The sequence below is a fragment of the Dermacentor andersoni genome, chromosome 5 (genome assembly GCF_023375885.2).
Source record: "Dermacentor andersoni chromosome 5, qqDerAnde1_hic_scaffold, whole genome shotgun sequence".
NCBI lineage: Eukaryota > Metazoa > Arthropoda > Arachnida > Ixodida > Ixodidae > Dermacentor > Dermacentor andersoni.
The window spans coordinates 49427899-49441044 of record NC_092818.1 but is presented as its reverse complement, the minus strand read 5'-3'; the positions used below and the strand labels follow the sequence as shown (position 1 = coordinate 49441044).

The 13146-nt window shown below is 47.6% G+C and overlaps 1 protein-coding gene across 1 annotated transcript in view; it reads right to left on the bottom strand.

The window, feature by feature from the left end:
• Window positions 1–13146, bottom strand: part of LOC126530310 (uncharacterized) — a 61757-nt gene that overhangs the window by 6091 nt on the left and 42520 nt on the right. Inside the window, exon 6 of the mRNA XM_050177630.3 lies at window positions 7045–7235. Within this exon, the coding sequence (XP_050033587.2) occupies window positions 7045–7235 (191 nt within the window). The remainder of the gene's footprint in view (window positions 1–7044; window positions 7236–13146) is intronic.

Genomic DNA, 13146 nt, shown 5'->3' with positions numbered 1-13146 from the left:
TGTTTATTGTTTTCCACTCAAGTGCGGAAAAAGTTACGTTGGTCAAACTGGCCGATGCCTGAGTGACAGGCTGCGCGAACACGGTTACAATGCCAAGAATTGTATTACAGCTGGGGGGTTTCTTGCGCAGCATTGCAAAACGTGTGGTTGCGAACCTGTCTTAGAGGAATGCGTCACTCTTGGTCGCAGTCGTAATCAGCTCACAAGAGAAATCATCGAAGCAAAGGCTATCATTGGTCTGGGCCATGCATGTGTAAGCTCACCTTCATTATCATTATCAAGCAATGAATTGGCGTATCTCCGACTGCAGCCACAGGCTGTCTGAATATGTTACCACTTGGTTACTATCGGTTTTGTCGCTTGGTTTCTTTGTTATCTCTTGATGTCATATGGTTTGCCGAGTGTATAAGTAGTCTTGTGTCACGAAATAAATCATCAGTTGGAAGTTAGCGCTCACTCTGTTTTCCGTTCCCTTTGATTACCCCTACCTCCTTCCTTTTTTGCTCTTGCTGAGCTGCGCTACAAGCCTAAAACAGTCATGACATACCAACTCGCCCAAACTGCCACGCTTTTGATCAGACAATAGGCCGATTTGGTTCAATTACTCGCTTGTTGGACGTATCGCTCGTCATTGCCTTAGTCGATGGTCATCGATCCCTAGGTGGAGCTTTCTGTCCGACCGTCCAGATCAGGGTGCTCCCCGTTTCTCTGTGTGTCCTTCATCTACGAATGCCGACAACGTACCTACGACCTTCCAAACCAGCCGGCCACCATTGCCGCTAAGTCGTCGTCGGTCTCGTTCGCCGCAGGTTCGCCACTCTTCCACCTCCGGTTTCATGCCACAGGAAAACTAGTCGGTGCAGCTCCAGGAGGTGACGCTGCATCAACGACCCGGCCTGCAAATCCTCTCATCACATTGCCTACCCTTGGAAGTAATTACATGTTGAGATGTAGGGAGCACCAGTGAAGTCCCTCGTGGACACCGGTTCGCAGACCTTTGTAATAAGCGCTGCCCTTCGCAAGAAACTCATAAAGGCCCTCACGCCTGCCGTACTGTGCACAGCACGCGCTGTCGACGGCAGTACGCCACCGGTTGTAGGCATGTGTGCAGCACGAGTAACGATTGCCGGCCATCAAATAACCGTCTTATTGTGTTAGAGCGCTGTCCGCATGACCTGAGATTGGGGCTGGACTTTCTTTCGACCAATTCTGCCCTAATAGACTGCACTACAGGTGTCGTGCAGCTGGACCATTCTTCTTACAGCTACTCTGTTTTTGATGCACATCATCCGTCCCTCTGTGTACCGGTATGTGAGTGCTTGCTACCTGTGCCAACGCCGGACGCCCACTCCCATGGCTTCAGCTGGGCTTTTACAACCGATCGATATTCCCATAGAGCCTTTGTTTCGCGTGGGACTCGTCCTACTTGGCCCTTTCGTCCTACTTGGCCCTTTCTCAACTAAGGGAAACAAACGTATTGTGGTTGTAACCGGTTACGCCATGCGCCTTGCTATTACGGCAGCTCTGCCTAAATGTTGCACCACTGACTTCGCGGAATTTCTCCTACACAACGTCATTCTGCACCACGGTGCTCCACGTCAGCACCTGATAGATCGCGGACGTTACTTCTTGTCAAAGGTTATTCATGATATCCTCCACCTGCGTTTTACTGAGCATCAAATAGCCACTGCTTACCATCCACAGACTTACGGTCTCACAGACCGACTGTACAGAACGCTTACCGACATGCTAGATATGTGCGGTTCTCCAGACTATCAGGACTGGGACGTCGCTCTGCCATATGTCACCTTCGCGTACAATTTGTTCCGCCAGGACATTGCAGGTTACTCATCGTTTTATCTACTCTTTGGCCGTGATACCGCTTTGCCCCTGGACACGGTACATCCACAAGTCACACTGTCGCACACCGCTTGTGCCCGTGATGCGATTTCTATGGCAGCACAGACCCATCAGATGGCCGCGCTCGCCTCACTGTCTTGCAGGCTTCCCAGAAGTCACGTTACGATACGCACTATAGGGACGTGCCATATTTACCTGGCACCCTCGCACTCCTGTGGTCACCATCTCGCCGTGTGGGCCTATTGGAAAAGCTTCTGTCGCGATATTCAGGTCCCTAGCGAATCCTGCGACAGCTTTCGGATGTGACGCACGAGACTGGTCCCGAAGAGCCAGGCGCGTCGTCCTTACAGCGCAGCACCGATGTTGCTCTTGTCTCCCGTTTAAAGCCCTACGTGCGTGCCTTTGCCGGGCCCTAATCGCTTGAGCGGAGTCGGCGCTCCAACGCCGGTGGCGTAGTGTCGCGATGCAGAAAAGGACGTGCAGACAAGACACGATGACGAAGAAGTGTTGTTGATGCTGGGTTGCTACGTCCGCCATGTTCTATCGTCAGCTGGCGCCTTAAGCATTCGCCTTGCATAAACAACATTCGTACCTGTCTGCATCTCCCAACAATATTATTACGGTGCAACGAAGAATGCTGTCAAAGGCAGAGCAAAATCGTTTGACGTCTTGAAATAGGATGGATATCGGCAGCCATCTTGTTTGGTGTACCGTTGCCTCGCTTGTAAATAGTTTGTAAATACACCTTTAGAAAGTGCGCAACGTAACAAAGTGGGGAGAGGTGCTCCGCTGTGGTCTTCACTTTGTACTGGACAGCAAGAGAAACGAAAACAGGACACGAAACTGGGCAGCTCATATCAACGTCTACAACCCCGATGGTCGTCTTGGCTTAGCCACGGGATCCAGGAACGCTTTGTGGCACCAATAACATCGACATTGAATACTAGATGGGCACATTTGTTGCGCACGTATGTCGGGCACGTATGTTGGGCGCGTGTGTGCCCACAGCAAATGGAATCGGGCGATTGTGTTGGATAAGCTCGTGTTCTGCTAACAAGTCACCGGGAAGTATCTGTATGCTTACCACGAAAAAAAAAAAAGCTTAGCTACTGGGTCCCGTGTAAGCAGAAGCAGAGGGACTTTTTATTCTGCCATCGAGTGGATGATTGCCGTTAAGAAAAAAACTACTGAACCGCGTCCAAACGCCCACACAATCATAAGTGTTTTACAGGTTTGCTTGCCCTGTGCGGTAAGGCCTAGAGTGATAGGACTGTGTCCGACTATGTTGGCCTAGTACTGTGAGTATCACTGACTACGCTTTAAACGTGCTCACGCGGAAAAATTGAGCCTGTACAGGATACCATAAAACACTGTCAACGCTTTGAGAAGTCTAAGAGGCGTCGCATGGCAACGCCCTTCGCATGGCCACCGAACACCGCTTTGACATCCTTTTGTGACGACATGCCCAGAATGCAGCGACCATTATTATCAAAAGCCCTGACGTCTGTAGCCCTTTATTCCCGCCCAAGTGAGCCGAACTTGTCTACTGTAACATTTGTGCAGGCAGTAGTCTGCGTAGAACTCGCTAATGTAGGAGCTCTGTGTGTGCTATCGTTGCTTCATAGCTCTCTAGTGCTCCTTCTCCTTCCGCTGATCAGTGGTATACAGCACGCTACCGCAATCCAGCCGAGTGGCGAACCGCAAGTAATCGGCCAATTCGTTTTGCCTGCCAGCGTATCGGTCATATCGCTCGACATTGTAATAGTGGAACTGTCTCGTCACCTCTGCAACTTGCTTTGTGTCAGCTTTGTGGCATGAGCTGTGAGGTCGCGCCTCTGAGTATGGGTGCCCCCACTGACGTTGTGCATGTGTCTCCGATTAAACCTTACTTTGCCGCGAGCTCGCCTCCATTATAGCCAGCAATGACACGGCGCTTTTACAGGTAAAAATTATGCTACGGCGCAACCAAGAATGGCGCCAAGGACAAGCGAAGGCGATTTGATGGTGTAGAGGTGGGATGGGTCTCGGCAGTCAAATGTTTGATGCGTCGTTACCTTTCTTGTGGATAACTTGTATGTTGTCCCTAACTTCCGCAGCGTAACAATGTTTATTTCATTGATCTATTTATTAACAAATAATTGAGAGACTCCTTAAATCCGGATATTACGTCACAGAGTTAGACTGGCACAAAAAGTGATTTCATTATAAAGTTAATATCTATTTGGGAGCATATATTAAGGGTAAGCGTGTTTTACCGAAGGTAATTAAGGAAACATCTCGGCCAGGTCCATGCTAAAGGCATCGGGATCAGTATGCTAGCGAGGGTAATCTCGTAGGTCGTGCAAGGCGGCGCTATTGTATGATTTTGTGCGGCCGAATTGGCGATTGGACTGAAAAGGACGATAGGATTGGATTTGCAAAAAAATATATAACCTTGGATATATTTTTCAGGCGATCGGCTGAACCTTCAAAGCTTCAAATATTTTTTTGGCTTTACTATAGGCTAGTCAAGGTTATCGGAGGGTAATTGATTACAGAATTCTTATCGCTCGATCGCAATATGAGGGTGATTTAGCCAATCTTCTAGTCAACAGGGAGCTTTGTAGTGTTCATGCTTTATTATTTCTTTATTACATCATTTGTTGTCTGGTAGAAATTGCCCATTCGTTGTCCTGGTGCTTTGCTTTTAATCTCAGTTGCGGCCTCTGAGGATATTCTAGTTACGGTTTCATTCATTATCTTTATTTTAGCTTAGTCTTCCGGTTCGAAAGCCACGTAATTGTGAGAGAGCACTAGCATGAATAAATGTGCTTTTCCCGTGTTACTGTTTCTATTGTACTGTTTTTTCTTGACTGATCTTGCTCTTTCACTATTAAAATTCAGAGCAATTATTGACCTCATAGCCTGTGATCAATGTCCTTTACTTTACGCAACACTACGTAGATCCAGCACAACGCTGGGGTTGGAACAAAGTATGAAACCTATTTCTTTTATTGTTTACGTGTTGGACGTTTTTGAGGTCCATGTCCTGTTATTTTGCTTTCGCAAAAAGGGTATTTATTATTCTAAATCATTCCTCCCCGGAAGTTTCATGAACATATATGCTCTACTATTCCTAGAGTCCATACCGTAGAAGCTAGCTGCATTTTCCCCAGCATACGCTTCTCCAACTTTTACATGAAGGTCATCCACGACTATAGTATGCTGAACGTGCACATTTCTCAGTACTAATTGAACGTCCCCATAAAACTGTTCTATTTCTTCATCGTTATGAATAGACAACGTAGCCTAAGTTTCTTATGTATGTAGCCTACATTTCTAATTTTACTTTATTACTGCGACTACTCTTTCATAAGGGCTTTAGATCATCGATCTTACCTACTTTGTCATGCTAAATAATATATCTCACATCATGTTTCCTCTAACCTCAAAGACCTTTGTAGCCAAAAGCATGACCAGTGGTACAGCACTGTATATGACTTACCACTTCTATTGGCCTGACTAAGCCCATTGATATTGAAGGCGATGCCAGATAATTCCTCAAAAATTACTAAGCTAGCTTTACTAAAGAGGGTTTGCACGTTGGACGCTGCCAGGCCGAGGTTTCGGCCTGGCAGCGTTTTAAAAATTATTAGTATGGAAGAGAATTCGAGCTCGGGACTTTGAGTTTAGAAAACACCTACTCCACGCCATGACATCCCACAGTTTTGTTATGCGCGTCTAATGCTCGGAGCACGAGTGCTTTCGCATTCTACCTTCGTAGAAATAGAGCGACCGCAGTTCGGAATCGACCGCACGACATTGTGCTCTACAGTAGGAAGAATGCTGTATCCACGTAGCCACCGCAGCAGTCACACTAAGGCTAAGGCACATGTTAAGAAAATAAGGCTTTTAACGCATCCAAGGGGAGCGCTTTTTCAGGCCGACCATAGGGGCTTGCAGACAATACGCTACATAGCATAGTTTATAGGATGCTGGCCTCGGTTGCGTCATGCCAGGGAACTGTTGAAAAATTGATTTATGATTGTAGCTTGCGGGCGAGCCATGTTTACGAATAAAAAGACCATATAGATCTACGGATGGTTTTGGGTGCGTTATCACCCAAAAGTAGCATAAGAAAGAGCAGTATAGAAAGGGTCTGTAGTAAACGATAACAAAATACGTCGCTCGGCGTAACAAGTCAGTTAAGGCCACATGTTTTACTATTACAGGAAGTTGACACCCATGAAGACCTCGATACAAGAGAATGGACTATAAGTATTCATTTGGCCATTGGGATTGCATGTTATATTTTGTGAGCTCATCTACGACTATATTTCAGACCGTATCCGCGCAAAAATATTATGCAAGAATTGTTCGTAAGATAATATTTCAGTCCATCCTGATAACGGACATACAGAAAAGACGGCTGATCAACGGCATGGAACGCTTTGGAAAAATAGAGAAAAACTGTGAAAGGAGCCCCTGATTTGGTGATTTTTCATGCTGGCCATGAGATTGACTTATCATGGCTCAAGAATTTTGTAATTCAATGTGCCTTTATTCTGTTTACTTACCGGGACATAGTGGTCAGAGAATTCATTTTATGTCACCTTTATTTCTCGAGAGTTCTTATCTTTTTCTAAGTTCTTTTACCAGAACAAAAACTGGCAGCCTTAATAAATTGTTTTATTGAGTCATCAAATTTTTCGTGAAATGCAAGAGCAGTAATAAATTTCGGCGCCATATTTTGCGAGGAGGACATTTCTTGTAATTTCTATGTAATCATACTCAGGTAAAGCTACGTACATTAAGCTCCTCTTAGGGCAGTTAATGCAGGACGATGTGCCTGTTGCGATGACATCACCTTCAGTTAACCGCGTCTGGTATAAGTCATGGGCAGACAGGGTCCCTGTTTTTAATTTGTTGTTCAATTATTGTATCATTTATTGATGTGATTCAACATACTCAAGTTACTCAACAGTTGCGAGATACGTTCGAATGGAACACTCGGGATAAAATTTAACCGCGGCTGCTGGGTGAAATGCGCGTAAACCTCGGTAGTCGGGCCTCTTTGCATTTGGCCTCCACTGGCATGGGACCGGCACGGTCTCAAACGAAAGTGTGACTTTGCAGTCAGCAGCTATGAATTTTCTGCGATCACTGGCGCAGTGCCAGTGGCACGTGCATTCTTCTCGCGCTCACCTGCAGTTCATATCTTGACCGATCTGCTCGCAGATCTCCCCCCAGCGTGCCTCGATGTGCTCGTAGACAGCAAAGAGTTCGTCCCCGATGATGTAATGCCGAGCGTCACCGCGAGGATCCAGACTTTCGTCCTCCAAGTCTTCAAGAGAGTCCAGGATGGGGTCCACAGCCGAACGTAAGTCCCCAGTTAACTGCGTGTGCAATGGTGGCTCATGAAAGGCCACTGACCGGTGTCATTGATAAAACATTACCAGCAGAATTCTACCAGCACTTTATCTGCGGTGCATGAATCTCGAAAGATAAACTCGAAACTTGTCGAGGCAATACGTAGCACACACACACAACTGCAACGATCCCTACTTTTCTTCACCAATCTTCCAATCGCCTCTTACTGAACTTTAGTGCGGACATGTTTGCTTTTCCCCTGCTCTCGCTGAACCCAAGGGCTTCAAGGAGGCCAGTGGTGCCTAAATCGACCGCTGGACAGACATCTTCAAATTCTAATAAAACATGCTCCATCGTTTAGCTAGCTTTACCGCAGCAGGCACATGCTTCTTCTTCCTTGTTATATCTCGCATTATAGGTGCATGTTCTAAGGCATCCTGATCTCACTTCGAAAAGTAATGACCTTCCCTTAGAGCTATCATAAATTGTTTCTTTCCTGATTTCGTTTTTTCCTCTTAAGTAGTTACTCATAGCGGGTTTCTTTTCCATTGCCGCCAGCCAAGAGATTATTTCAGCTTCTATGAGTATCCGCTTGACGTTCTTTGTTGCTGCGTTGCCCATCTTACAGGCCGCATAGTTGCTGGTAACCTTCTTAGTTCTTTTCCTCCACTGTGAATCAATATTTTTCTTGTACAAATACTTCAACACTCTCCAAGCCCATTCACTTTCTTCCATATTCCCCAGTCGTCCTTCATAATCAGTTTTACTTTGAGCTTCCCTAATTTCAAAATTAGTCCAGCCCATATCACCCTGCACAGCTTCATATGTAGTCCTCCCGTGAGCGCCCAATGCGAGGCAACTCACTGACCTTTGGTTACCATCGAGTCCTGATTGTACCCCAGATTTAAAGCAAACAGCCGCATTCCCAAAAGTAAGTCCTGGAACCCTTACACCTTTCCACATACCTCGGAGCACCTCGTACCGATTCTATCCCCATAGCGCTCTATGTTTCATTATGGCTACATTTTTCCTCGGCTTTACTCTCGTTCTTTTTCCTGTGTTTCCATATATCTATTGCCTTGGTTGATCAATATGCCAAAGTATTTGTACTCTCTTGCCCGAGGTACTTCCTAGCCCTGTACTGCCATTGTCTGTTCACCGTTTTCATTGAATACCATATAACAGCTGATTTCTAACACTAAATTTCAAACCTAAATTCATGCCTTCTTGTCCACAGATTGCAAATGAATTTGCTTGTTAGCTAGCAACACAATGTCGTCTGCATCAGATAAGCCGTTAAATAAGATGTTATAAAAATAGGCCGCCACCTGGTGCGACGGGCCAAACTTGTACGAGCCGCGACAACCCATTAGCAATCATGCTGTTGCTACGCGGACGCGTCTCGACAGGCCTACGGCAACTGCAATTACCAAATGATGTCGAAAATTGGACGCGCTATACGCTCATAGCTAGCGTTTAAGGTGAGTTTATACAAAGCGAAATCTCATTTCAACAGCTATGGCGATCAATGCGAGTGAGAGCGTAGCCATCTCGAGAATTCACGCACAAGCGGGAGCCACGGGTGACACCGCATTCGAGTACGCAGTTTTTTTGCAACCGTAAGCATTGCGAAAGTTAAACTCGCCAAATATGTACGTCATCATAGCGCCCGTAAATTACAGAAGCCAACTAACCTTCGCAGCATGCGCAGCGAGAAGCTATTTCTTCACATACGTAATGCGTTTGCACTTGGTTTAAAACGCTATTCTAAATCTGTGTATTAGATTCGGTCAGTCGAGCGTTTTGAATCCGCTACGTTCAGACAGTAAGATGCTAACAATTCCCGCACAACCGCTCAGCGGGAACTCTAGAGCGATTGCGCACACTGCTCATTAAAAATAAAAAAAATTACATTATGGGGTTTTACGTGCCAAAACCACTTTCTGATTATGAGGCACGCCGTAGTGGGGGACTCCGGAAATTTCGACCACCTGGGGCTCCTTAACGTGCACCTAAATCTAAGTACACGGGCGTTTTCGCATTTCGCCCCCATCGAAATGCGGCCGCCATGGCCGGGATTCTATCCCGCGACCTCGTGCTCAGCAGCCCAACACCATAGCCACTGAGCAACCACGGCGGGTCACACTGCTCATGTCGGCAGCGGTACGAAGATTGTTCCCGTCGCTCTGCTTACAAATTCAGTGGAGCGTGAGAGTGCGCACAGTCATTTGTAGTTGAGAATAAGTGAGATAAGCGGAGCGCTGAGGCGAGGAGCAGATAACCAGCGTGCTATAATATTAACAGCATTCGTGTGAGGAGGAGGAAAATAATTAGGAGGTGTAAGGAGATCATGCAATTCGCGTGCACGGGTTATTGTAGTTGAGATCACGATGAAGAAATCGATTTGGGCAGGCTATGTATCGGAATGGCTGCCGAGGAAAAGGGTGTCCATTCAAGGCGTCGGATTTGGGATGGTGTAATTAAATAAGAAAATTGCTGACATTGTATCAGCCTGCGCCAGGCAGGGAAGTTGTAGATGGTTGGGAGAGGCCTTCGCCCTGCAGTGGGTGGGATATAGATGGCAATGATGGCGCAGCGATTGACATAAAGAGAAAAGAACAAAGGTACTTCGGTAACAGAGGATTAAGGGGTAGCATTAGAAAGGTAAAACAATATAGCGATGGCAGGATATTATATAATATTGTCACAGACAAAGCCACAAAAGACTTCGGTCGACGCTAAAGATCTTTTTATATATGTCGCTGTCCTGGCACCCTCGTCGTTCTCTTCTTCTCGGAGCCACCCAACATGCCTAGCATGTGGCACCGAATCGCACCGAGTGGCTGTCAGCTGTGTCGAGGCCGTGGCATTACCCCCCTCCCTAGAAGCATCGTCTCGATGCGGAACATTGAGGCACTGGAGATTGCCACGGGGATGCTGTTAAGAGGGACGTAGATGGTGAGAGAGGCGTGGGACTTTGCGTTCAGCGGGAGTGGTATAACTTCAATCTAGAGACGTGAACGACATCGGACAGGCTTGGGCGTCGGGAACGGCGAGCGGTGCCTCCTCCTTCAGGAATCACTTCGTATGTGACGTCGCTGAGTCGTTGAACGATCCGATAAGGTCCAAAGTAGCGGCGCAAAAGTTTATCCGACCGACCACGCTGGCGAATCGGTGTCCACACCCATACTTTGTCACCGGGTTGATAAGTGACGTCGCGGTGACGAAGATTGTATCGGTCGGCGTCGTTGTGTTGTTGGTAGCGGATACGCATTCGTGCGAGCTGGCGTGCCTCTTCGGCGCATCGAGCGAATTCGGCAGCATCATTGACAACATTAGAACAGTAGGTGGGTAAGAGCATTGCGTCCAACGTTGTGACAGCTTCCCGGCCGTGCACCAAGCGAAAAGGGGTGAAGCCGGTAGTTTCTTGAACGGCAGTATTATATGCAAACGTAACATATGGGAGAACGTCGTCCCAGTTTTTGTGGTCGACGTCAACATACATGGAAATCATATCAGCGATCGTTTTGTTTAGTCTTTCTGTGAGCCCGTTCGTCTGGGGATGGTAAGCAGTGGCTTTGCGGTGAACGGTACCACTGAGAAGCATGATATCTTCTGTGAGCTGCGCTGTAAATGCTGTGCCCCGGTCGGTTATAACCACTCTAGGAGCACCGTGGCGGAGTACGATACCATGTACAAAGAAGGTCGCAATATCATTTGCAGTGCCTCGTGGGAGAGCTCGGGTTTCAATGTAACGTGTTAGGTAGTCTGTGGCAACAGCAATCCAACGGTTACCAGCCCTCGACGTGGGGAATGGTCCAAGCAAATCTATTCCAACCTGCTGAAAAGGGATCCGCGGAGGATCCACGGGATGGAGAAGTCCAGCGGGACGCACGGGTGGTGTCTTGCGTCTCTGGCAGTCGCGGCATGTCTTCACGTATTGCTTGACGTCACGGCGAAGGTTAGGCCAGAAGTACTTTTGGCGTATGCGTGAAAACGTCCGTGCGAATCCCAAGTGGCCCGAAGATGGATCGTCGTGAGATGCCCGCAGGATGTCGTCACGTAGTGAAGAAGGCACTACAAGGAGGCAGGCGGTTGCGGTCGAGTGAAAACCCAATTTGTAGAGAACGCCATCGCGGAGAAAAAACGAGGAGAACTTGCGGATGAACATACGAGGCGGCTCCGGTAGACGGTTCTCAAGGTAGTCGATGAGAGGCCGGAGTTCTGAATCATCGCGCTGTTGCTTGCTGATGTCTGATACTGAGATAATGGACAGAAATGCGTCCTCTTCATCAAACTCGCATGGCGACGGTTGAAGTGGAGCACGTGACAGGCAGTCGGCGTCGGTGTGTTTACGCCCGGACTTGAACACTATTGTCATATCGTATTCTTGCAAGCGAAGACTCCAGCGTGCAAGACGGCCAGATGGATCCTTCAGATTGGCTAGCCAGCACAATGAATGGTGATCTGTCAAAACTCGAAACGATCGGCCGTACAAATATGGTCGGAACTTAGCAATTGCCCACACAACGGCCAAGCATTCCTTCTCCGTAGTGGAATAGTTACTTTCAGCTGGAGACAAAGTGCGGCTTGCGTACGCAATGACGCGTTCGGCTCCATCTTGCCACTGTACGAGGACGGCACCAAGGCCAACGTTGCTGGCATCCGTGTGCAACTCGGTGTCACTGTCTTCGTCAAAGTGTCCTAGAACAGGAGGTGTGCGCAGACGATTCTGGAGTTCACAGAAGGCCTCTTGTTGTTCCTGCTCCCAGACAAACGGAACATTATCTTTAGTCAGCCGCTGCAAAGGTTCGGCTATCCGTGAAAAGTTTGCCACGAAGCGTCGATAATAAGCGCAAAGCCCTAGAAAACGGCGGAGTTCGTGTTTGTTCGAAGGTGTTGGAAACGAAGCAACAGCAATGGTTTTGTCGGGGTCTGGTCGAATGCCCTCGTAGCTGACGACATGGCCTAAAAATTTGAGTTCGTCATACCCGAAATGGCATTTTTCAGGCTTTAAAGACAGGCCAGCAGTACGAATTGCGTCAAGAACTGCTTGTAAGCGCTGGAGGTGCTGCTCAAAAGTTTCCGAAAAGACAACGATATCATCTAAATAGACAAGGCATGACTGCCACTTGAGACCTGATAGAACCGTGTCCATCATGCGCTGAAAAGTGGCAGGCGCAGAGCACAATCCGAAAGGAAGGACCTTGAATTCGTAGAGTCCGTCAGGCGTAATAAATGCCGTTTTCTCACGGTCACGCTCATCAACCTCTATTTGCCAGTAGCCGCTGCGAAGGTCCATCGATGAGAAGTATCGAGCATTTCGAAGGCGGTCCAAAGAGTCGTCGATGCGGGGAAGGGGATAAACGTCCTTCTTCGTAACGTTATTAAGCTTGCGATAGTCAACGCAAAAACGCAGTGTGCCGTCTTTCTTTTTCACCAGAACCACAGGTGACGCCCATGGACTGGTGGAGGGCTGTATGATATCGTCGGTAAGCATTTGTTTGACTTGATTCCGGATGGCGTCTTGCTCTTTACGAGAAACACGGTAGGCACGTTGGCGCACGGGTCTTTCATTGGGATTTGTAATAATTCTGTGTTTCGCAGTAGGCGTTTGGTTGACCTTCGATGTTGAAGCGAAACAGTCCGCAAAAGACTGTAAAAGGCTTCGAATGCTAGCCTGTTGTTCACCTGATAATTTAGAATTCACATCAATATTGCTGTTGGCTGGTACGTCACAGTTAGAATCTCCATCATTTTGCCCTACAGTTAAACAAGCGGGAAAATCACTGACTGGCTCCAAATAGGCGATGGCAGTTCGTGGGGCGAAGTGCTGGTATTCACGACTGAAATTGGTCACTAAAATCTGAGCAGTCCGTGACGACAGCTGCAAGATGCCGCGGGCTACGCAAACCTGTCGAGCCAACAAGACTGACA